The sequence below is a fragment of the Natator depressus genome, chromosome 1, assembly GCF_965152275.1.
Source record: "Natator depressus isolate rNatDep1 chromosome 1, rNatDep2.hap1, whole genome shotgun sequence".
Taxonomy (NCBI): Eukaryota; Metazoa; Chordata; order Testudines; family Cheloniidae; genus Natator; species Natator depressus.
In genome coordinates this window covers 218,853,577-218,880,146 of record NC_134234.1, presented here as the reverse complement: position 1 = coordinate 218,880,146, position 26,570 = coordinate 218,853,577, and the positions used below count along the sequence as shown (strand labels likewise).

Below are 26,570 nucleotides of genomic sequence, written 5' to 3'. Positions count from 1 at the left end.
CAGGGGTCGGTCCTGGGGCTGGTTTTGTTCAACATTTTTATTAATGATCTGGATGATGGGATGGGTTGCGTCCTCAGCAAGTTCGCAGTTGACACTAAGCTGCGGGGAGAGGTAGATACACTGGAGGGTAGGGATAGGGTCCAGAGTGACCTAGACGAATTGGAGGATTGGGCCAAAAGAAATCTGATGAGGTTCAACACAGACGTGCAGAGTCCTGCACTTATGACAGAAGAATCCCATGCACCGCTGCAGGCTGGGAACTGACTGGCTAAGCAGCAGTTCTGCAGAAAAGGACCTGGGGATTATAGTGGACGAGAAGCTGGATATGAGTCAGCAGTGTGCCCTTGTTGCCAAGAAGGCTAATAGCATATTGGGCTACACTAGTAGGAGCAATGCCAGCAGATCGAGGAAAGCGATTATTCCCCTGTATTAGGCACTGGTGAGGCCACATCTGGAGTATTGCTTCCAGTTTTTGGCCCCCCACTACAGAAAGGATATGGAAAAATTGGAGAGAGTTCAGCGGAGGGCAACAAAAATGATTAGGGGGCTGGGGCACATGACTTACGAGGAGAGGCTGAGGGACCTGGGCTTGTTTAGTCTGCAGAAGAGAAGAGTGAGTGGGGATTTGATTGCAGGCTTCAACTACCTGAAGGGGGGTCCCAAAGAGGATGGAGCTCGGCTGTTCTCAGTGGTGGCAGATGACCGAACAAGGAGCAATGGTCTCAAGTTGCAGTGGGGGAGGTCTAGGTTGGATATTAGGAAACCCTGTTTCACTAAGAGGGTGGTGAAGCACTGGAATGGGTTACGTAGGGAGGTGGTGGAATCTCCATCCTTAAAGGTTTTTAAGGCCTGGCTTGACAAAGCCCGTGGTGGGATGATTTATTTGGGGTTGGTCCTGCTTTGAGCAGGGGTTGGACTAGATGACCTCCTGAGGTCTCTTCCAACCCTAATCTTCTCTGAGTCTAATACTTTCCCACCAGTCTCATCCTGTCTGCCCTCACAAAGCCACCTTGTGAGCTGCTGGCAATGTGCTCCCTTTTCCACCTCTCCATGAAGAAGATATTCTTGGTAGTCTTACCTTAGCTAGATGAGTCAGTGAACTGGTGGCCATGATGGCGGACTACCCTTACACCATCTCCCACAAGGATAAAGTTTGCTTATGACTTCACCCTAAATTCCTCCTAAAGGTAGTGTTGGAGTTCCACCTTAATCAGTTCATCCACCTACCTGTTTTCCACCCCAAACCACACGCCTCCCACATGGACAGGGCTCTGCACTCCCTGACGGCCACTGTGCACTGGTATTCTACCTCCACTGGACTCATTCCTTTTTCACATCGCTGAAACTATTTGTGGCCATCACTGACCAATCCAAGGGCCAAGCCCTCCCCTCCCAATGAATCTCCAAATGGGTCTCTGGTTGCATCCACAAATGGTGCACACAATCCAACGTACCACTGCCTGATGGAGTCACAGTGCACTCTATGCAAGCACAAGTGACTACATCAGCCTGCCTCTCAGACATCTTCATGACAAGACATCTGTTGTGCAACAACCTGGTGCTCCATCCACACGTTCACGACCCACTATGTCATTTAGCAAGCGGCAGCGACAGATGCTGCTGTGGGCCAAGCCACACTGCAGACTTCACTTCCTATCGCATCATCGCACCCACCTCTGCACTGACCACAGCTCGCTAATCACCCATGTCTGGAATGCATATAGGGACCATCGCTCGAAGAAGAAGGAGAGGTTATTTACGTGTTACTGGAGGTTCTTGGAGATGTGTGATCCCTATTTGTATTCCAGTCCCCGCCCTCCACACCTTCTGCTGCAGACTGGACTACTCAATGCAAGAGGGACACTGGAGAGGCTCGATGCACATGCGGGTCAATGGACACTGCTAGGAAAACCTTCTGGACTCACGCGCATGCTGCGCATGCACACCCACATATGGAATACAAATAGGGACCATACATCTTGAAGAACCTCCAGTTACAAGTAATTAACCTCCTCTTCTTGTGTCTTGCTTACAACACTTCTGCAAACACATCCCGGAATGATGTTAGATGTTTTTGCAACAATGTTACGTTGTTGATTCATATTTAGTTTGTTATCCACTATAACCCCCAGATCCTTCATGGTAAGATCAAGTTTGAAACTGACTTTGTTTTCAAAAATCTCCATTTATTTTGGGTGATATGTTTCTACACTTTTCATTAAAATGCACCTATTTCAAAGTGTTTGTACAGATATAAAAAATTAACAATGAAATAAAATCCACCTTCAAAAGCTTTCCATTCAGATCAACTCCAACTTGCAAAATATAAATGGATTTGCTTTGACCTATGTCACGGCCCTCGTTTCTCTTTTCTCCCCTTCTCATTCTTTCTAGTGGCAAAGAGTTTTTGGGAGAGCAAATAGGTCATTGCTGTAATTGCTGAATCTGCCACTAGGAGGAGTAGTGTCTACACCTTACTGTTCTGGAGGTTTTTCAACATGATTTCTGTATGAGTACATCAAAATAGCTCTCTGGAGCATAATAATAATAATACAGTGGGTTACAATTTCAAAGGACTATACAAACACTAATTAATGTGAGGGGAACACCTGCTTTCATTCTTGCTTCCTGTCAGCATCCTTAAAATCAGGAACCTGGGTAAATGATATAAACATATTCAGTTTAAGGGTGATGTGATTATGAAAAGCATTTCATACATAACTTTCAGTGATACACGTCTTAATCAGACCCATTTGGCTAAGTGTGTGTAAATCGATTATGAAAGATTTTCAGGTCTCTTGAGAACCGTGTTAAATTATAACACAAGAGCATTTGGAGCATTCATGCCGAGGCATGGTAAATGATGATTGTAATGGATGCTGACCATGAAATCTCCTACTTTAATCTCCAGTATTTCAAACTGACATTTTTCTTTGAAGTAGCAAAGTTTGTCTTCTCCCATATGTTAAGCATGACTGTAAAAGGCTAACATTATATGCATGAAAGATCAAAGAAAATATATTTTAAAGGAAGACGGTAGTTTGAGTGTTGACTGTGAAATGATCATATTTAGTAACCATATAAATGACTCGGAAGATTGTTACGAATGCTTTGTTTTTATTGCATTAGCTCATTGCAGAACAAGGAACAATAAATCATAATGCTTTGAAGACTCGTAAACTGGGGACCAGATGCTCAGCTGGTGTAAATCAGTGTAGCTCAATCAATAGAGCTGTGCTGATTTACACCAACTGAGGAGCTGGCCCTGAATATTTCCGCTTCATGCAAATAAATCCTATTGGATCTATCCCAGTCTCTCTCAATCTCTGATTATATCCCTTTAATCTGTGTCAGTCTGTAATATATCCATCCCCATGCTATTTAAGTGCCGAATATTCATAGATTTTTAAGAAAAGTTCCTATTTTGAGGGATGATCTCCACTTTCTTTCTTTTCCACCTATTGTTAAAGGGGGAACTGAAAGAGTCTCTATTCTGTTTGCAAAGACTCAGCATCCTCCTGAGGATGAAGTGTGCAGCAGCTCCCAGACCTCGCGGAAAGTTAGAATTAAAGAGAATATGTGGAAATATGCCAAGTCACAGAATATGTGGATCCCTTTAATAACCTTAAATAGTCAATGAATCAGAATGTAAAATCCTCTGTCACTTCTGAAGGGCATGGAATTAACTCGAGTTCCTCCTATGTTTATTGCAAACCTAACTCCAATTCAACAGAGTGTGAATATTCTCTATCCTGTGATTTTATCCATATGCTGTCACCTTCCCTTGTTGAGACCAACTCTGTCTCAGAGCCTGTGCCGGGGGAGAGAGCTGGTGTAACTAAACTCGTGTAAGTTTCCCCACAGCTGCTGCTTATTATTACTCCCAAGTCAGCCATGTGCACCTGCTCAAGTGTGAAGGATGATTTGTGTTCGTTATTCCTTACCTCCCAGGGCAATAGGATTTTTCAAACCCATAGACAGTGATCTTCAGGTCAACGTGACAGACGCTTGGAAATTTACCACAGGCTCATTCTGAGTTTTGAATCTCTATTTGAAATGTGAACTCCAAATGTATAAAAGACCAGAGTGGAGGGGGAAAAAAAAGAAATAAAAACAGAAGATCAGTCCTTGAAAACAGGGGAACTAGCAGAATGTTGAGTCAGTGCAGTAAGTAGAAACTAGAACAAAAAGTGTCAAACAATGTTGCATCTCTGAATCATGAGTGGTCCCAGAACTATGGAGGATAGAGATGGTAAAGATTTTCTAGTCTGTCTAATCCAATCTATCCAGAAATTTTTGTGGCACTCATCACCATAGTATCTAAGAATCTACTAGAGGTCTGTCTACACTGCATTTTCGAACCCACTTCAGTGAATCAGAGCCCGGGTCTACAGACTTGGGTTCATATTACGGCACTAAAAATACCTGTGTAGACATTTGAGCTTGTGCTGGAGCTCAGGCTCTGAAGCCAGGGAGGGGGCAGTGTAGATGTACCCTTGATCATTTTGTCCATATACTGCCCAATGAAGAGTTGTTCCCAGTAATATATGTTCTAGTACTTTATCCAGTTGAGTTTCAGATCCCCAAACAGGCTTCCATCACTTCTTTGAGGAGGTTATTGAGCTGCCTAAAAAGAGCTTATTTTTCCTGATAGTCGTCATATATTTTCCTTTACTAAAAATTTAACTTGCACCCATTTGTGTCTTAAAACAAATAAAAGGAACTGTTTTTGAACTTGTGAGCTCTTACTTTCATGTTGTAAATAAATTGACTAATTCGTCTACTGGAGAACAATTCTTTATACTATAGAAGAGACCTGGGTATCCTAAATGAGCCAGATCCATGGAGGGTCTGACTTAGTTTCCAGTCCCACAAAGAGCCATGATGTCATTTGCACCTCTAGCTGGGCCATTAGTTGTGGGAAAATGTATTTGTGAAAATTGTTGAGAATTCTGAAGCATATTTCAAATCTGCTATTTTCACCCCGTTTTCTTTGTAATTTCAGACCCCACAGCCAGGATCCACTGAATAAATTCTGAATAAATAAATAAATAAAGAGCTAAATAAAGAAACTGAATAAATCCTGGGCAAAAGCAGCTTATTAACTTATTTTTATTTGTCTATTTGAATTTATAACAAAGATAAAAAGCATCTGTCACATGCCTTCGGTGCTTCTGACATATATTTAACAAACAGAAGCAATGCAAAATAACAAATTCAGCCGCACGACTTCACACACAATCAAAATTACACTACTAAAGATTCAGTCTTCCATTGTGATGTACGTGGGCAAACCTCTGTGCCCGCAGGAAACCCCATTACCTTCAGAGGTCTGTCCACATGAATCACGCTGCAGGGCCAAGGCCTAAAATATTTATAGTAAAAGACATAATAAAAGTTATTCAAAAAGGGAACAGAAGCCATGCTTAAGTGACCAGTCATGGAGGTTTAATATCGAAAGGTCAAATGTATAGTCTGTTTGCAAACTGTTTGCAGAATCTACAGGCTAAAATTTGTTCAGGTAAACTCTTCATCAGGCTGTTTTGAATTTCTGATTTAAATGCTAGAGCTAGAGGAAAATTTCCTGTTGAAAGATTTTTACCAGATATATATTTTTTTTTGGCAAAACAGAAATTCTTATGAAAAAAAATTCGTATGTTCATTGAACACTTTTGTTGAAAACCAAAAATGTTTTGGTTTCAAACTGAAAATTTTCAATGGAAACCTGAAAATCTGCAAAGAAAAATTATGACAAAAACAGTAGCAAAATGTGTTTTAATTGAAATGTTTCATGAGAACAAAATATTTCCCAAACAACTCTGTTAAATACATATGTTTGTGAAGATCTGTCAACTTTGCATTCGGATCTTCCCCATTCATTATTCAAGGTGGCTCATGCTTTCAGGTACAGTGATTGGGCTGTCCATGAAAAGAGGCTGATATTGACATTGGTTGGGCTAACTGTGGCGGGGACAGGAGTAATGAGGTCAAGGCTTCCAACATCCATGCAGAGCCTTCCTAAAAAGCAGCCAACCACTTTACAGATGTAAAACCAGAGTGAAAAGTGGCACTGAGCTTATTTAATATTTTAGTCCTCATCTCAGATTCAGGTCATCATGTTGCCAGCTCAGTATTGAAAGTAGAACTGCTCTATGCCCTATGGGACTCCATGCTTTTCAAACCCAGAGATGGAGAAATAAAGATCATTGCTTTCTTTCAGTGAGCCAGATGCTCCAGTGTTTTATACAGTGTGGTGGTTAATTATTTTATGAAGGAAAGTAGTGGCCAAATCACCAGTGAAATGATCAGCTAATACATTTTTCTGCTCTGTATGCAATTATCTGCACACTGAGGAGACTGGCTATAACAACTCCGAATAGCTCTCCACCTTTGTTTGAGTGTAAACCCAGTAAGATGGCTGAATATATTAAAAAATGTTTCTGATTCACCCTTAATTGTGAATTCCCTCCTTTTTGTTGACTGTTCTGATTAACAACCATGATGCTGCTAGAACAGTTCTTTCTTACATTTTCTTATTGCATAATAGTTGTAAATCAGAGCAAGGTCATTTTTTAAAAACTCCCATAGTTATATAATGAGTGTTTTGTTTTTTTTTTAAAATGGAGATGATACTGTGATTCTTAAAGGTTTATTTCACCTGGGATTCACATTGGATTTCTTCCCAAGACCTACCCTATCCCACAGTTCTTTGCAACCACTTGAGAGCTTCCCTCAGAGCTGATCGCTGTGAAAGCAAAAGAGTTGAGGCAGAAGAGGAGCTGCTCTGAGATTGGGTGGGACATGAGAGGAGAGGGAGAAGAGAGATGTGCTGCTGTTTTTCTTCCCTTTTGCTTGCTCCTACTGCACCATAGTGTCTGAGAGATTTTGCCGCTATTTTTCCCAATCCATAGGGTCCACGCCAGTGGGCACCTCTTCATAACTAATCTGTGCATCGGGTGCCGTGACTTGGGAAGTCCTGGTATAGTGGACTTTGACAGGTCTTTTACAGCACAGACAAGGAATAAATGAAATTGATATTATATAAAATAAGAGGAATAGGCCAGTGGAGTGCATTAATTTGCTCTTCCTTAGAACAATAGGGTAGTGCAAAGTGCAGCAAATTTTACCTGGATAAAAGAAAATGCTTGTATACAATTAAATGTTGGAACTCACTGCTGCAAGATATTATTAAAAGAAATAGTTTAGGGACCAAAACGTGCTCATTTTAATGTTACCTCAGCCTCCCCGTCCATCTTTGCTTGTTTGTCTCATTTATCTGTTAACTCCTGCCCCAATGTGCTTACAATCTAGATTTGTGGCAAGACTTATCTCTATTTATTGCATGATTTATACAGAACCTAGTGCAATTGAGCTCTGATCCTTATTTGGGGCCTGCCAGTGTTCCTGCAACACAATAATAGTAATAATAATAATGATGGTAATCCTGCAAAGTGCTAGGCACCATCGACTCTCATTGAATTCAGAGAGAGGCTGCTCAGCACTTCACTGGAGATGCTCATATCCTCTCAGGACCAGGCCCTTAGTAAGATTCAAAATGGACTAGAAACATGAATAAATAATGTCTGCAGTTACTCTAGTTAGTGGGAAAAAATCAATGGCTTCAGTAAACGAATCAGCAGCCGATAATCAGTTAGAAGTCTCCACCTGTAGTGAATAATATTGCACAAATTATGAGGGTTTTTCACATTCTTCTGAAACACATAATATTGGCCACTTACCATGGACCGTTTATTCTGTTACAGCAATTCCTATGTCCTTATAGTTTTGTTTAAACTGCACTATACAAGAAGAAATTGTACTATGACACAACGTTAACGTTAAGTGTCTCTTGCAAATGTATCATCATCAAACTTCTCATTGTCTTGTGTGGCTTTCTAATATAACTACAATCACTACCTTGTTCTCCTCTTCTAGGGATATACATATGTCAGCCAGGAAGGGGAGTGTTGTGGAAAATGTCAGAAGACTATGTGTGAAGAGCAGAACTCATGGTCTCGAGGGGATGTAGATGTTCGTTTGCATGAGGTAAGGTCAAGAGTTCCATGCTGCTAACAATGTGCTCAGTCCTCCTCGTTTAGGAGATGAGACTAAAACGTTTTTCTCTTCTGGAGAAGAAGGGAAAATGTGCAGGTTGCTTATTGTGTACACAGATCAGCTGGTTGTCATGTCCATGTTTAGTTTATTAGCAGTAGTAATACCAGTTCACATCTTCAAATGTATGTTACAAATTTAAAGTAAACCTTATAATGCTTCTGTGCGTGAGATATTATTATGCCCAGCTGAGGCATAGAGCGACTAAGGCTCCTTGTACGCTATGAGCAAGGGGGTATGGTTCCCAACTTGCCTACACGTACTCTCTCCACAGGCAGCAGCACTGGGGCTCCATGCTGAATACGTACCCACAGGGTGAAGTTGGATTTGTACTCAGCATGGCTATGCTGTGCCTCTGAAGCTGCTCCCTGTAACTACTATTCATTCTAGGAGTGGCTGTCATCGAGCTAGAGCGAGTATGTGCACAGGAGCTGAGAATCACATCTCTACCTTGTAGTGTAGACGTAGCCCCGGGTGACTTGCCCACAAACAAACAGCAAGTCAGTAGAAGAGGAAGGAATCTTCCAGTACCGTGCTCCAAAGTCTCTTAATCTTAATGTTTTAGGCTCTGTTAACCTGAGCCAGTGGTAATGCACTTGGTTCAGACGCTACAGTCATACATTATATGACAAGAAAGGAGCATCACGATCATCTAGTCCAACCTCCTACAGAACACAGACCATAGAACATGACATATTAATTCCTGCATCAAGCCCATAGCTTCTGTTTGAGCTAGCGCATATCTTTTAGAAAGACCTCCCACATATTAGTGACACTAAAAAAAAGGAACAGGAAGACATTAAACCTTCCTGAATATAGGATAACCTATCCAAATAATTTAGTCAGGAAAATATTTCCGTTTTCCCCCTTGCCTTAAAAATAGTTTATTGCTTGGATGTGAACCAATAAGCCCTGATTCAGTAAAAAAATTAAGCATGTGTATAAATCTAATTAAAACCGATGAGACTTAAACCCATGCTCAGAGCTGAACAACATTTTTTAAACAAATCATTTATTCACTGCAAAATGCAGTTTTGGGTTGTGCAAAACTATTTGCAAATTTGCCACACATTGGCAAAATGAAAAAATGGCAGGCCTAAAGTTACCAGCAGACTTAGATGCCATTCACAAAAGAGGAGGCGGTATCCCCTTTATAAAACGTGGCTAGAGCACTCAGCTGGGATTCAGGAGGCCACCACTTCAAATCTCTGCTCTGCATGATATGGGTAGGGATTTGAACTTGGGTTTCCCACATTACAGGTGAGGGTCCTGACCACTTGGCTATGGGATATTCTGGTGTGGGTCTCTCTCAGTTGTCCTGTTGAAGCTGTTCCACTTCGTATAAATAATTAAGTATTCATTGGAACAGGGACTGGAACCCAATTCTTCCCCCTCCCAGATGAGTCCTCTGACCACAGAGCTGTAGGGGGGCACACCTCCATCACCTCTGGTAGTTTTGTGAATGGCATTTCCGAATTTTCTTTGCTTTTAATAAAAAAACCGTTTAAAATTGCCCAAATTAAAATGAAACATTTCATTTTGGGTCAAAATTATTGATTTGTTTAGCCAATAAAACTGATTCTGGGGGGAGTGTCAATTCAAAACTCTTTAAAAAAAATTTTTGGTTTGTCCAGTAAACCAAAAAGTCGATTATTTGGACAGTTCTATCCATGCCTAACTTTAAACATATGTTCTAGTGCTTCGCTAAATTGGGTCCCTTATGATTCTCCCCCAAACATTCTAATTCAAAATATTTTGGCTGTTTTTTTGCCTTTAAAAATGTAAATAGTCCTTGTTGCTTCTGAAATTTGACACAACACTGAGACAGCACACATGATTCTATGTTTCTGAAGTCATAGCACTTTGTTATAAAACATGCAGCCCCATAGCCTCAACATTCCTGCAGGATGAGCACTGTTGAATAACAATGAGCTGCTGTAAAAACACACACTCCCTTCTTGCAGATCAGGTGGAATTTAATGGCATCAGAGAGTTAAACTGCTAATGTCTGCTGTTGGTAAACGTGGGCGTGGAATGATGTAAACTGAGTTTTTCTTAGCCTTCGAAAGTCAACCAGTCATACTGAAAAGAAATGATTTTTTTTTTATAGCGCTCAGTCAGTTCTGGCTGTAAACACCCACATCCACTGTTCAATATTTGAAAACTCGAAAGGACCATCTCTCTGTCCTTTGTGTGTATATAAGATTAGAACTTTACTATGGATGGCTCAAGAGACTGGTACCAGGATACTGACCACCGTGAACGCTTATTCATCTGTAGGTTGTCAGCTCAATCTATCTGAGGTTAGACGTGACGTAAAGATATTACCATATGAAGTCTGTGCAGTGGACTGTTTGAACTGAGTAGCTGGTGTCACTGTGCTTCAAGCAGGACATCACATTTATATATTCACTGGCACACTCAGTGATGCCAAGAACTGAATGGGGATGGAGATAGAGCTGTGCAAATAACAGATTTTTTGGTTTGCTGGCAATTCCAAAAAACTGAAAAATAAATTCGTTTTGAGTTGAACTGAAAACTAATGGTTTTTAAAAAAATTTCAGTGAATTAAAAAGTTGAAAAAAAAACATTTCAGGTTGAACACAACATTTCAATTCAATTTCAAGCATTTTTTAACATTTTTTTTTAAATGCATGACATTTCAAAACGAAAGCCCATTTTGAACTGAAAAATCAAAACGTTTTATTTTGAAAATGTGAAAACAAAACTGCTTGTTGACAAACAATGCAGATCTGGTGACAGCTCTAGATGGAGAGTGAATTCTCTCTCTCCCCACTAAAAAGGTGTCTCAGAGTTGAAGCGCATTTCTGGGGGATAGTAAGAAGAAGCCAGTACTGTGGTTGCCCCTGCTGCACTTCTTGTCTGCTCAGAATAACATTTGATTTTCAGGTTTTAGAGTAGCAGCCATGTTAGCCTGTATTCGCAAAAAGAACAGGAGGACTTGTGGCACCTTGGAGACTAACACATTTATTTGAGCATAAGCTTTCGTGAGCTACAACTCATGAATGCATCCAATGAAGTGAGCTGTAGCTCACGAACGCTTACGCTCTAATAAATGTGTTCGTCTCTAAGGTGCCACAAGTCCTCCTGTTCTTTTTATTTTCAGCACCACATTGAATAGAATTTCTTTGTGACTGTTCCAGAGAGTTCAACAGTAAATGAATAGCTGGAAAAAATGTAATAAATAATAAAGGAAAAAGCTCAGACCCCATTTACATGTGCAGCAGACATCCCACTAGTCTTCAAAGCAAGGTGGATACCGGTTTTCTTTTTCCCTTCATTTACATATTTCTTCAGCCTAATCATTTTGTTCTGCTCTTAACCCTGCGAGCCCTTGGCAAGCCTCTGCCTGCCTTAGTAGCATTAAATTGCCGAATCCTGTGCAGCGGCTGGGGATCACAGAATCATAGAATCATAGAATATCAGGGTTGGAAGGGACCTCAGGAGGTCATCTAGTCCAACCCCCTGCTCAAAGCAGGACCAATCCCCAATTAAATCATCCCAGCCAGGGCTTTGTCAAGCCTGACCTTAAAAACTTCTAAGGAAGGAGATTCTACCACCTCCCTAGGTAACGCATTCCAGTGTTTCACCACCCTCCTAGTGAAAAAGTTTTTCCTAATATCCAACCTAAACCTCCCCTTCCTCAAAACAGTAGGGAAGGAAAATGGTAAGTTAAAGATATTAGAATGCTAGACCTTCCGTTCCTCCTGCTTCTCCTCCCCAGTTTATAACAGATTTGCTAAACCGCTTCCACAGTTACCCGTATGGCTGTCTACAACTATTCGGTGCAAATTCTTCATTGCATTTTTTTTTCAGAGAAAATCAGCTTCTTTCCTTAATACTACTATTACTCATAATTAATCAATAATAAATAACGCAACAGCTCAAAGTCTTCACCTCTCACATTTTAACTGAGGGCAGTCCTATGTACCAACATCATTCTCTGCTTTACATATCAAGCTGTCAAAGAAACATGCTGTCATCTTCCACTGCATCTACTATCTTTTACCATCCTAGATAAACCAGAGAATCCATATCTACTGAGGTGTGTAACTGTGTTTCTTTCCACCCATTAACACTGAAATAACTCATCGGGTGACAGAAAAAAGAGGACTGACTTTCCCAGTGTCTCCTACATTGAAGGTTGATGGTCTTGTTAGTATTAGACAATGAGAGCCCAATTGTCATTTACACTAAGGCCCCTTGACAACACTCTGGCAGTAAGTTACATGTCCACCCACTCTAAAGACCCTTTATGCTGCCAGATTTGTGTAAATGACTTTGAGTATTTATCAGCCTTTTTTTCTAATGAATATTTCTAATTTGGACATATTTTGCGATGAGTTCTACCTTTATCTTCTATCTGCTAGAACCAAGGTGATTTTTCTCAGCCGAAAAGCCACAAACTAAAATAGCTTATGGTCTTTAAGCTGTAATTATGAGGAATGATTTATTATGTATTTATTTTAATTTGATTTTTTTTAAATGTACCACATCATGTGTCTCATAGTGAACGGGGAAACATCATTTAAAAAAAAAATCTTGCAAGGGGCTTGGCTCTTCCTCATCTCTCATTAAGAACGACTCCCATTTCTAAAGCTAGACACGTGCTTCAGTACCTTGCTGAATCAAAGCCAATGTCACTGGCAGTTAATCTCCTGGCAGTCTTACAGGACTGAGCCCTTTAGATCTTTCCCAAGAAGTCAAAAGAAAGAAAGACGTTCCCAGAATATCTCTATTCAGAGAACACGTTCAACGGCTCTCAGAATCCCAGGCGCTCACACATTGCTGTGGCACCCATCACTTGGGGTTTAGTATCAGTCGTTTGCTTTCTTTGCTTGTTCGTGGCACAGATGGGAAGTCAATTTCATCTTCAGTTCCCTTCCCAAGGTTCTGAAATGATTCTTAATTGTAGTCAATCTTCCTTCACTGTCGGTGTTTGGGCCACTGTGGATGACAGCTACAGTGGGAAGTCCCGGTTCTATCTGGCACGCTTATGTATTAGAGCTTTAATAGTATTCAACATTTGTATAGTGCTTTAGCTCTTGAAAGCATTGTGTAAACATTAACAATGTTAGATTTCAGTGTGCCCCAGAATCCCATGGTTCATGCTTTCACTAGGCAAATGTGGGATTGCACAGAGCCGAGACTTTGGCCTGGCCTCTGTCAGCACCTCCTCCGATCATGGAACGATAACCCCTTTTTTCTGGCCTGCTGTGGCATCCCTCCCTAGCAGTATGATCTTGAGGGTCCCACTCTTTCTCACCCAGTGGCAAGCACCACCATCTGTATCTAGCAACAAGGACCTGACCCCTTTCTCCATTCACAAATCCTTTCTGTCCAAAACATGTTACCAAAGTCTGCCTCTGTCTCTGTAAATCTGAATTCCCAGACAAATCTGCCATAGTTACTGTGAATCCAGAGCAGCCACCAACAGCAATATTTTAAGTTAAATCTAGTAAATGGTCCCCCTGCACACATTTTTCATGCAGTTAAATTTCTCCTAAATCTGTCGCTGTCACCCCTAAATTCTCTAATCTATTCAGTAGTCTATTCCATGACCTCACAGTCCACACCAAGATTTAGGGAGACCTGTGTGGTGACAGGAGGCTACCATGGGCTTTACGAAAATGCTGAGAGTTAAAGCACAGGGAGTAACTGCTTGGGTCTGTGTCCAACAGCTTAAATAGATGGTCACTTTGGGTTTGTTATGGCACCCCCTCCTCTATCCACCGCGCAAACACTACCAACTCCTCCTAACCCTTTTGCAATCTCCCATGCTTAGGTCGGCACAGAGTGGCGATCCCCCTTCAGCCCTTGCATTATCAACAAGTGTGTCCGAGTGAACGATGAAGTTTTTGTTGAGAAAAGGAACGTGTCATGTTCTCACATGGATACACCCAGCTGCCATTTAGGATATGAGTTGCGCTGTGACCGAATAACAAATTGCTGTCCCTCCTGCTGGTGCGGTAAGTTTCACAACTGCTAACGGCGTCATCAGAGTTCGGGTTCTGTGGCTTACTCACTGATTTTGTACATCTCATTAGGAACTTACAAAAATGCATGTTAGGGAAATGAATTTAATTTGAAGTTGTCCTGTAATATTGTGAATACAAACTGCAGCACCTTCCAGACAGTAGCAAACAGCCCTGGCTTTAGTTGAAGAAGAAATTCAAATTTGATTAGTTACAGTGACCATGTTATTACTTCTTCTTTCCAAGTCACTCGCATTGTCTCCTTGTCATCTGCCTCTTAACCTGGCTTATGGAAATACTTGTGCGAGAAGCTGTGAGGATAGAAGTGGGGGAGAGCAGTGAGAGTGGGGAGAAAAAGGAGAAGAGTCTACCACTGAGAGAGCAACTATCAGGGGATCTTCTCTAAGTGGGAAGCCTGAACTGTAGGTGACTTCATGTTACATATTTGAAAATAGGTAGCTAAGGAAGATTCAGAAGGGGAATTCAGGACAGCACTGCCAAAATTAGGACCTCTGGCAGGTATCATGTATGGGTAGGGCCAAATCTTGCCGTCTTCATGCAGGGACAACTCCCATCAACATCAGTGGAAATTGTACAAGGCATGGAGGATCAGGGCTATAATATATAAAACCTATTGTAGTGCCATAGGTAACACTAATAAGTATATGTTTTCTTTTCCAGAACCTGTGAATGGTTGTGTTCTGAATGGCACCGTTGTCGGGGTAAGATAATATTCTTATGTCAAATGCCTCTAAGATATTTAAATCTTTTAATGAGAATTTGTAGAGTATGATTTAGCTACTATGTAGTGTGACAAAGTTCCTTCTCTACCTTGGTGGGTCCTGCGCTTATTGGCAGATTTTGCTTCCCTCAGAGAGTCACGGCAGCCCTCAGTTTGGCCACTTTCATGGCTCAAATCTGCCGTTCACTCAGATAACCTCATCACTGGCCAGCATGGGGGAAAAAAGAGTAAGAACAATCCTCGCAGTTTCTGCTGATCCACCATGTGGGTCGGGGACCAGCTCAGAGACCTTCACCTCTGGTGGAAGCTCCTGTGTTGGGTCAGGAGTTGGGAGGATTTGGGGGGAACCCAGGCCTGCCCTCTACCCCGGGTTCCAGCCCAGGGCCCTGTGAACTGCGGCTGTCTAGAGTGCCTCCTGGAACAGCTGTGAGACAGCTACAACTCCCTGGGCTACTTCCCCATGGCCTCCTTCCAACACCTTCTTTGTCCTCACCACAGGACCTTCCTCCTGATGTCTGATAATGCGTGTACTCCTGAGTCCTCCAGCAGCACATCCTCTCACTCCGAGCTCCTTATGTGCACACCTCACTAACTGGAGTGACAGCCTTTTTAAACCAGGTGTCCTGATTAGCCTTAATTAATTCTAGCAGCTTCCCAATTGGCTACAGGTGTCCTAATTAGCCTGCCTGCATTAATTAGTTCTAGAAAGTTCCTGAGTGTTCTGGAATAGTCCCTATTTTCTTACCCAGGGAAAAGGGACCTGCTTAACCTGGAACTAATGTATCTACCTTCGACCACTCTCTTGTAGCCTGACCCTATCACAGTAGATACTATTTATAGACTCACCTTCCTCAAACTGAGACTTTGAAAGTGCGGTCTTATGATTAGACACTGGACCGGGGCTCAAGGGATCCGGGTTGAATTCCTTGCTGTGCCACAGATGCCCTGTCTGACCTTGGGCACCTCTTTGGATACTGTGATGATGGGGGCCTTTTAAGTACTTTCAGACCACCACAATCACAGGAAACAGATTGTGAGAAATATGCCGATAGATGATCCTTGCTCATTCCAGAGAAAGGAGAAACTTCCCTCGCCCCACCCAGAGATTGAAGCAGATTCAAACAGGAAGGAAAGCATCTGAGGGGAGGGGGGAACTCTCCTTTGCTTTTAGTGCTTCTCACTATTTGACCCCATCTCACCCTCAAGATCCCTGACACAATGCCTTGAGAGAAAATTCCTTCTTGACCTCCTCCCATCTAGTGGCTGGTTTAACCCTATGCATGACAGTGAGAATGATCAGAGTTAAGCATCTGAGCTCATATATACCCAAAGCTATCTTTGGCGAGTCCTAGCAGTTGTCCATTGTTTTCTTAAATCCATATTCTGGCAGTATGTCTAGTAACAGAGAATTCCAAATATGCTGATTGCCCTTGAGGGGAACAAGCCCCTCCATGCATTTAACCTAAACTTTAATCTCTAGATTCCAGGAGTGTCCATAAATTTCCCTCTTGCTGCTTATTTAAAATGTAACTGTCCCCAAATCTCTGTGGTACCTACACACTGCAATAAGAACCCTTTTCGGTCTTTTTTTTTCACGTAATGTATGCATAAACTTGTCATCTGATCAGAACTACAGCCCTGTCATCATAACATTCCTTCCTTCTGCGTAAGAGATTTCCTTCCCTGGAGAATGAAATCCACAGAGGAACAGAAAATTTCTGTCAGCACATTGTGGGATGAGTTTTTAAGTTGTAATATGCTTCCTTTCTTTGATTCCTATTTACCTTCTCTAGAATATATGCATCCCTATCGGGATTTAGTGTGTCCAAACCTGGCTGCAGTACTCCACGCAGACCCTAATCATGGCCTTAGGTCATGTAATATAACAATTACATTCTCATGCATTCTAGGATGCCTACTGGCCTTCTGTGCTGCAACTAAACAATGCATTTACACCTGCATGTTGTTGCTAGCCTAAACCTGAAGTCCCTTGCATGAGTGACTCATCTTAGTTCTTTACCCAGCAACATACAGATTTGTCTTACAATTTTCGATCCAAAATGTATTACTGTTCTATATGAGAATCAGCCATTTATTTAATCAAACATGGTCTTAATTGGGCTATGTGTGTGGAGGGCTTAGATGACACTGGAGTGTTGAAGTGGCTTTGTGCTGGCCTTTTGCAGAGCTGACAGTGTTACCCTGTATGAGTATTCCCACAACACTCTCTGAACTCCCCATGTCCTGTCCCAGCATGCGGAATATAAAAGTTGAGACAGATATTCTGGAGTCACTGGTCTGTGATTGTTCCAAAGTCCTGGTCAGGAATCAAGATGGGGTATCCCCAGGACATTTATACTTCCTGGATTTCAAAACTTTATGCTGGGAATACAAATAAAATAGGCTTAATGTTTAAAAATAGGCTTCATGTTTCATTTTGTATCAAGGGAAAACTTTCTCCATTAACTCATTCAGTGAATAGGTCCACGTTTGGAATCTTTCACTACAGATCTGTTAGATTATTTTGGCCCTTTGTTTTTCCTTAATCCCTTTACATTTCTGTTTTGTATCTGGTTACCAATATTATACTCCAGTAGGTCTATTGCACTCACTCCACTGTTTTAAATAATGCTGCAGGCTTTAAATGCAGGCTTCCAAGCAGGTGGCTGTATTTACCAAATGGAATTAGCTGTAACACTCATCTGTTTTCCCAGGCTTTTATTGAGTGTCATGTTTGAGAGAGACTAGAGTCGTTTTTATCTTTATGGGGGGTTATTTTGGTTGCATTCGCTGGCGGTGGGTTAGCAGATGCTGATGTTTTATTATAAGTTTGTCTAGAGAATATACGATAGGTGTATTCTACAAATGGAAAAAAAAATCAGTTCCTTATTTAACTCAGTTCCCCCACACTGTAAGCTCTGTTTGTTGCCTGAAATGTACTGTCAAGGCCCATTACCACACTGATTCGAGAAGAAATTTATATACACATTACAGGTGGTGCTTATGTTGCAAACATTGGATCCTGACAGAAACTTCCCAAAAGTTTGGGGGCATTAGTATCTGGGGGCGGGGAGGTTGTGTGGTTCCAGTTTGTCTTTAATAAATGTAAGCCCAAATTTCTCCCCCCAAAATAACACTGATTTCAACATAAATTTAACTTCTTGCTATTCTACTGAAAAATGTCATTCCTAGCACGTTGGAATTTCAGAACTTTCATGAGCTCCTATGGAGAATCTACATTTTAGTACATTATTCCCTGTATACTGAACTTTCTCGTGGTTTCCTAATCATAGGAAATATGATGCAAAAACCTAGTGCTGCTGAGGCACTCTGTATAATACATTAGCCATTTACTTTAAGAGGCCTGAGTCAAATATGACTGTGGTCATAAATGGCAGAAATTTAAATATTTTGAAGCAAGTCACTAACACAAAAACATCACACAATGTTGAATAACTGGTGGGGATGGGGCAGCGGGGTGGGTTTCAGCACATAACAGGAAGTAGAGCAAGAATGATGTTGCAATTCAGGATTGACTACTTCTGTAGGACTATGTATTCTGTTTAGGTTCTTGTACTATGTTCATCACTGTGATATCTGAGCACCTTCCAGAGTAAAGAATAATCAAAAAGGCTAGAGTTTTTCATATGACATTTCCTCTCCGTTCCTACCCCACAAGGAAAAGTTATGAGTGTGGCTTCATGCCTGGATCCACCAAGTGCTATTACCCTCTCAGATTTATGAGCATGAACAGTCACTACAAAAGGTTAAAATAAGAGGGAGGGAAAAAGGTCCTGAGCCAAACCTACAAGCTTGAGTTGGTAAAATGTTATACATCCATTGGTTTGTACTGAGGGGGATTAGAAGGGGACATGGTATTGGTACTTCCACCCCCGCTATAATCTTTAGCCCAGTAGTTAGTTCACTCACCAGGGATGTGGGAAGCCCAGGTTTTAATCCCTCCTCTTGAGCAGGAACTTGAACTCAAGTCTCTCCCTCCCAGGTGGGTGCCCTAACCACTGGGCTAAAGTTATAAGATGGGTGTTACCAAGAATCTAGCCCCAAACTCTTTTTTATGGCTAAAACTATTTGGTGAATTTGTGTCAACTTCACAAATGGGTGGATGGAAACTGCATTTTTCAGCTAATAAACTATTCATCTGAAAAATTTCACCCAGCCCTCATCGTAACTTGAACTCCTCTACCTAGCAAGCTTGATGGCACTTTTTTTAAAAAAAAGTGAACTCTTGATGGTTGGCTGCAGATAAATCAGCTAGTTAGGAACAGCCTCCTCCTGTTGTGTCTGTGTGATAATACAAACATTGGGTCTCTGAAGCTGGGGACAGACAGCTTTTGGTTGCTATCCTCAGTCCAGAACAGTATTTCAAGATTTAATGAGTCAGTTTCAAGCTAAGGTGAAGTTGCTTATTCTCTTGAGTTTTAATAGAGGATCACTCAACATTGCAAACTGATTCTAATGTTTCAGGTAGGGGAACATCTGTTGTTGGACCAATGTACGAATTGTCAGTGTAGCCTCCAGAGGGGGCTGCCTATGAACTACAAACTGACCTGTAGAAAAACCACCTGTGAACCCTGTCCCAAGGTGAGTGGAAATACTATGATCCCGGAATGCTGTGAATCTCTGCAGTCGTAAGGTCACCTCACCCATTGTATGCACCCCAATCTCAGAGTTTACTGTGTCCACTGTCCCCCTTCCCAAAAGTCTTGCCAAGGAAGGGTACAGTATGGTCCTGTATCTTTCTGCATCTGTGTCAGAGGTCAAATCCCAATTATGTTCTAAAGCCCCAGTTCAGGAAAGCATTTAATTTTTTATTGTGCTAAGGTCCACAAGTCTGTTACAATGGGTACTTCAGTCTGCTTGCCGTTTGTGGGCTGAACTAGACTTTCAGTCACTAGCAGCAGGCAGTGCCCATGCCCTGACGTTCCCTACAGTTTTATCTGCCCCCACAGCAGCTGGCGGCTCAGCCGGACCTCTCTGCTGCAAAGCTTTTCTGAGGAAAATTCCAAACTTTATTTCAAATTCCTGCCTAACAATTCAGTGTCTGTCTAATTCCCAGCTGCTTTCCTGGGCTGTATTTGTCTTTTGGGGAAATTTCCCCCTTAGCTCCGTTTCCCCTCTGAGGCTTTTGTGGCAGCTGGTGCCCATGCAGGGAGACAGCTAGGCTGAAAAAGTCACAGGCAAAAAGTAAAGTCCATATCTCCTGTTTTCATGCCCCTTATTGAGTATGTCACTGGGAAGCTTGGCTGGTTCTATGGGCAGAGTGCAGTTCTCCATTTCAACTTAATCCAGCCAGGGTTGCCTCTTCCCCCCTTCCCTAGGAAGGCAAGAAGCCAGCAGGACTGGAATAGTCAGCTTTAGGGGCAAGCAGATCTTCCTCCCTCATCTCCATGAGGGGAATGATGCCAGAAGGACAGTACACCAGATGGAAAATTGCACCTGTGTCATTTTATCCCTCTTCCCTCTTGACTGCAGAGCTCAACTGCCTCCTCTCTTTGAACACAGATGGAGGGGCAAGACACAGCATGGACAATGCCAGAGGGCTTAGAACAAGTGGGCAGTAACAGGCCTCTTGGCCCATCATTTCTTTCTTTCTGGCCTCCATTTTGTAAGTCCAGAAGATTCATGAGTAGTCACCAGACCAGATTCAACCTGGTGTCACTACGGAAGAGAAACATGACTATCTTTCTTGGTGATCAGGGACTTGACCTTTCTAATTGGGGGAGATTTTTACCTGACTGAGTGAGCTCACTTTACAAGCCATTCACAGGCAGCCAAGTCTGGGCAGGTACCGTCTCAGCCTCCCCTTGGCGTGAAAAAATCTCAGATTAACCAAAAACAAACAAACAAACTGTCATCTGACACGCTAAGTGCTTCCTCATGCAGTCAGAAGCAATTCTGACAGGGGTATTGCAATTATGGTCTCCCTGAAAAAGATAGTGGGACACAAATCTGTTCCACTTAGATATAGCTCCATGGCTTTTGCCCTTGAGATCAGATGTGCAGGCAAATCAGTTCCCAGCTTTCTTGCTGGGAAACTTTATGGAAAGCTGAGACTATTCACAGAGTCATTAGAAAAGTAGATTTACAATTTTGGTTTCTGCTAGACATTTTAGAACAGAATACAGGTCCCAAGGTAAAGTGAAACAGTCCCTGAAATACAACAAAGGAGAATAACACTTGGCAATTGATAGCTAGAACAAGCGCAGGGTGCTGAGGCAAGATTCATAGTGGCCTTCATTTGCCCCAGAGCATTCTGCATGACTCCCATCCTTCCCTACCTGGAGTTTGACCCCTGATTGGTGCCACCTTCTTTCAGTTTGGGAGCAAATGGCTACCTACAACTTGTGTCAAAATATGGTGACTGGGCATTGTTCAGAGAGGATACTCTATAGAGCTATGCAAGAATCACAGGAACAGCCTTGTCCCATTCCCAATCTCAGGCAGCCCATGGAAATGCCAGGACATGAAACATAGTTTCATTTTACATCAGATCAGAGTGATATAATCCATTCCACATCAAGGGCTGTTCTTTATCCCATTTCGAGCCTCAGAGAGTCCATAACGAACAGAGCAGGGTGACACATCAAAGTAAGTTCTTAAAGGAGCTCTATCTTCACATTCCCATTTAACCATCACACAGACAATTCTTCCATTTTGCAGATGAATGTCCCCTTTCCCCCTCAATTCCAGACATTACCATTTGATTGTACATGTGCTTCCAGGGACTCTTTCCAGGATCATAGTAGCAATAATATTGGCGTTTAGGAAAAAGGAAGTTCACTTTTATCTCTTTCTGGACAATTTTTCTGATCAGGGCTCTGAACAGAGAGAGTGAAACCAACACATAGACTGAGATGGTTTCTGGAGTATCTGGGATTTGTTATAAGGACAGACACATATAGTTCCAGAGGAGTCAAGTGTAGGCCTGGGCCGAGGATGAATCCCATTGGGTACAAGACTAAGCAGCGTAGAACCTGAATCCAAAAGTATCTTCATTCATTGTAAATCCACATGGTGGGCTCATGATTAACTTCTTTCCATCTGGAAACAGCAATAAAGTGCTCTGTGGCCTCTTCATGTGTCAGCACCCAAGATGCAGTGTGACAGATGATCTCTTGCAAAGCTGGACAAGGGCTCTGCTATATACTTTCCCACCTCTTCCACTGCCCCCACAGGTCCGATCTAAAGCTAGGAAGGAGAGAACAGCAATAATATTGTTTATGTCTTTCTATTGGAAGAGGCTGTGGTTCTTGGGACTTACTAACCTCACACTGGACCTTCCGATGTCTCTGCCTTACACAAGAGGTCCAATATTGCAAAAGCCATTCCTCCATTCATCACCAGACAGCTTCAAGGTGGACACTTGGATGAAGTGATAATCACTCATGGACACTAAAAACAAGTCAATAAATATAAATAAATAAACAAGGTCCATAGTTTAACTACTGCATTAAGCAAGTGACGTATGGCCTTGAACTCCTCCAGGAGGCCTCTAATGTGGCTTTATCAGAGTGTCCAAGCACAAGGTAAAATCTCCGTCCTATGATGTTCTCAGTATGTTCAAGAAAAGGAAGTTTGTACATTCCCCAACATTAAATGCATCCTTAGGGCAACTACCCTAACTCTAGCCCCTCAAGATTATAGCGCACAACCTGAGAACCTCATTCTGGTCCTTACAGAGCTACCCAGAGAACCTCATTCTGGTCCTTACAGCACTACCCAAATTGAACCCCTGTTGCAGGGATCATTACACTTACTATATTTTTAAAGTAGATTTCCTAATACCTATTATCTGTAGTCAGATGAATTTATGTAGTTGGGAACTGGCTTGCATCAGACCAAGTATTGTACTTTTAATTTGGACAAATAGCTCTTACAACTGTCATTGCATTCATTCCCAAATTTAATTCATGAAATGTTCTTCTGTCAGGCAACAACGTCCAATCTGTAGGAGCACTGAAAGACTTGTGGCAGACAACTCACATCATCTGTATTGACATCTGGTTGTTGGCCATATGGCCATCAATACATAAATTCACCACGATCTACATATTGATCATCCAGTCTTTAGCCAATGTCATTTTTAGGTAGAATTCTTCTCTGTCCTTCAGTGCTCAGGGAAAGATAGAGGGTATGTAATTTACCTAATTGTGGATGTCCACATTTAAAGAATGATCCTGCTTTCTACCCTGGAGGCACACTGCTGTAAAAATCCCATTGTAATAGATCTATAGATCTTAGCACAATGAAGGATAGGAAAATATATCTGTGCTTACCTAAAATTTTCATTTCTTGGAGATCCAGTCCACCTTGGAGACAAATGGAACATCCAGAACAGAGGTGGAAATTGACACTGACTTGGGTTTGTTTCACTAGGGGGAATTTCCCATGCTCTTCAATAGAAGAAATTGTTGTGCTTTTTCCTCATAGTTCATATAATCTGTACATTAGGAAAGTAGAATGGAATTTTCCTGGCTGTGGACGTTGTCTCAATAGGAGCCAATTTCAGGGGGCTAGGCATACTCCCATTGCTAGGACCTATTGTAATGGCTCTGTGGGCCTTATTTCTCAATGAAAGGAAATTTTCATATACACCCAGATGAACTCTTTTAGTCCCACTGAAGTCAGTAGGTCTCAAGCTTAGGTGCTTTCCTGAATTGGGACCCTGTCTTTCATTCTAATTTCATATTAAAAGCCATTGTCATAAGGAACAAATCACACTTTAGAGTACATGCTCTAAACAAGGAAGGTATCAACCTACGATCAACCATTGAAATGATGTAAGTAAATGCAGTGCTTTGGGAAGTGCTGCAAACTACAGTAGAGTCTATTCATCATTTTATGTTATTTTGTACCATTTTAGGTGCATTTTAAACTCAATTTTTTGCTAGCAGATAAATTGAAAGGTTAGCAGTTCACCTAAATAATAATAAAGTAGTGTTTTTTCTGATGGTTTAATGGTTACTGTAAAAACATAAATGTTTCCTTTTAAAAAATTTGTCTAAACAAACCTACGGATAACATATATGTATCAGCTCACCCAGGAAGTGTTTGTTTGTCTTAAAAAGATTCAGCTCATCATAAGCAGCTGTTGGTTAAGTTTAGGAGCTGGAGAAGTTGTAGTGGGGACTTCTATTGTCTTCATACGTTAACTCAATTCCTTTCTGGTTTTCTCTACCTCTTTCTTGCCCGTAACCTGCCTTCCCTACTATCCACTGCTGATTGATCTCTCTCTCTTCTGCTTCTTTCCTCCATCCTTCACTTCCTTCCCCCTTCACCACTTCTCTTTGTCCCCCTACTTTATCTGCCAGTTTCTCCATCCTTTGATTCTCTCTCCCCATCCCTCTCCCTGCTATTCTCACCATTTCCTCCTCCTCCAGTCCATTCTGCCATGTCTTTCCTTTACCTTTACCTTTTCATCCCACCTTTCTCTGTTCCATACTTCAGTCTTCCACTCTGGCCTAATCTCTCCTCCTCCCACCTTCCCTTCTTTTATACTGTCCACCAATATCCTGACCCTTCTTTTCCTAGTCTAGGTTTCTCATGCATCTTTGCAAGTTGTGCTGGCTTTAGGGAAAAGTCTTGCCTGATGCTGCATGTAAGGTTCATATGGCACACGCAGCATTTTAGTCACTTGTGCTTCATGGCCCTGATCCAGCACCATAATTTTGCCATTAATGTCAGTGGACACAGGATCAATTAGGCCTGCATATATTATACAATGCAGCATCCATATAGTATACCACACAATAACAGCACAAGAGATAATGTCAAGCTTTATAAAAATCATTTAACTAGACTACGCCCATCCAAGACTTTTAGAGATGTTTTGATGAACGTAATTTTGTTAATTGCATATCCAAAACTTACATTCAGTTTGTGAGCGAGGGTGGAGGGGCCCAGAGAACCAGAAAAATGCCACAGCGAATTTACTTGCATTGTAGAACCACAGGATGGAAGTAATCAGCGGTTCCTGCTGTGGGAGATGTGTGCCAACTTCATGTGGTATCAAGTTGAGAGATGGAACAATCCTATATCTGAAGGTCTGTTTTAAGCATATTCATTTTTGTTGATGAAGCATAAATGTCATCCATGCTTTTAACTGAGGCAACTGGTACACCTATTCTTTTGCCCCTCTTCAGTTAGACAGTTAGACAGCAGCTGCAAACACCAATATTTTCAAAGCAATTAGAGATGTGTGAGCCCAAACATCCCATGTTTTGGATTAAATTCAAACAAATATGAACAAGACAGGAACAAATAAAGGTCAGTACAACATATGAATCCAGCAGAACTGTCCCTGGATTGATGTTTGAATTCAGTTGCCCTGTTGGTTATAGCTGAATACCTGTTCATCATTCATTTCATTAAATGACCAGCAGCTATTGGAAATGGACCTGGGGCACTTCCTTAAACATCAGAGGCTCTTTGCTTGTTAAAAAGCTGGCAGCGTGTCTTAGGAAGAAGCATGTATGTACCTTTTTTCATTAGTTCGTTTAGGTCTAATTTTTGATCTTTTGAGAATCTCCCCATGGTAACTAAGGTTAAATATTCATATATATGTTTTCCTCAAAAGAGAGAACACAAAGCTACAAACTTAGGGCCAAATCCCCAAGTTTGTTGTTCACATTTTACTCAGTCCTTATTCAGCAAAACTCCCCTTGGAGTCAATGGGAATTTTGCCAGAGTGAGGACTCAGGCAAGGACATCGGTTTTTGGCACTTAATAAGGCTGCAGGGTACGTGCTTTCTCACATGTTTGCAGAGTACCATGCACATTGAGGGCATCATATAACTAAATAATTAAAACTAAAAGGTCTTACTGACACACTTAGCAAAGTTTTCCATATTTTGTAATCCTCCCTGCTGAGGCATATGAGCTGAATGACAATGAAATAATAGAAATAGTCAAACTTTATAGTTTCCTGAAAACTGTGGCCTTCCAGGTTGTTTTTGTGCTAAGCTAACAGCTCTTAAATCTTTACAGCCGAATGAGACAATTCAAGATGGCTGTGACAGTCATTCTTGTAAAGTAAATGAGAAAAGGGAATTTATCTGGGAAAAGCGAATCACTGGCTGCCCTCCATTCGATTCCAGGAGATGTGTGGCTGAAGGAGTAAGTAGTGAAATGGGTCATGTTTGCATGTTTCCGAATATATTCTGTCATGTTTATGGGGCTTTATATAACTCCTGTATGTGTATTAGGAACGGGTAACCTAAGCTTCCACCTTACACCTCGGCTAAATTGAACCCAAACCTTTTTTTTAGGTTCAGAAAAGGTTGTTTTTTTTTTATTTTAAATAATACATGTCACAGGCTCCTGCATCTCCTGGTTTCAGATAGGACTGTAATAAACATGGGAAAGGCTGATCTTCCAGTATTTCCAGCACATCCAAAGCCAGGAAGTGCTGGGACCAGAGGGGGAATGCTGATCTCATGATGTTCTTAGTCCAGTTTTCAGAGCAAAGAGGTGTGGAGAAGCATCTGATCTTTTGGAGTCTCAGTGGAACTGAACCTCCAAACTTTGCGCTTCATCCATCACTAAAGTGCATGTGTGCATATGATGTAGGGGCAGATGCTGGCTACTCTTGAGTACGAAGATGGGAGGAGAATGCAGACAGCCTTCCACTTTGCATAGGGAGCAGTCTAAATCCAGGTGCTTGCACTCCCTTAGTGCAATAATATGGGGAGTGGTAGCAT

General features: G+C 41.7%; 1 protein-coding gene across 1 annotated transcript in view; it reads left to right on the top strand.

Annotated features, from left to right (window-relative positions):
• VWF (von Willebrand factor) overlaps positions 1-26,570 on the top strand; it is a 233,184-nt gene that overhangs the window by 194,086 nt on the left and 12,528 nt on the right. The window contains exons 44-49 of the mRNA XM_074935850.1: positions 7,936-8,046; positions 13,919-14,102; positions 14,790-14,830; positions 19,336-19,452; positions 24,816-24,914; positions 25,858-25,986. Coding sequence (XP_074791951.1) covers positions 7,936-8,046; positions 13,919-14,102; positions 14,790-14,830; positions 19,336-19,452; positions 24,816-24,914; positions 25,858-25,986 — 681 coding nt within the window. The remainder of the gene's footprint in view (positions 1-7,935; positions 8,047-13,918; positions 14,103-14,789; positions 14,831-19,335; positions 19,453-24,815; positions 24,915-25,857; positions 25,987-26,570) is intronic.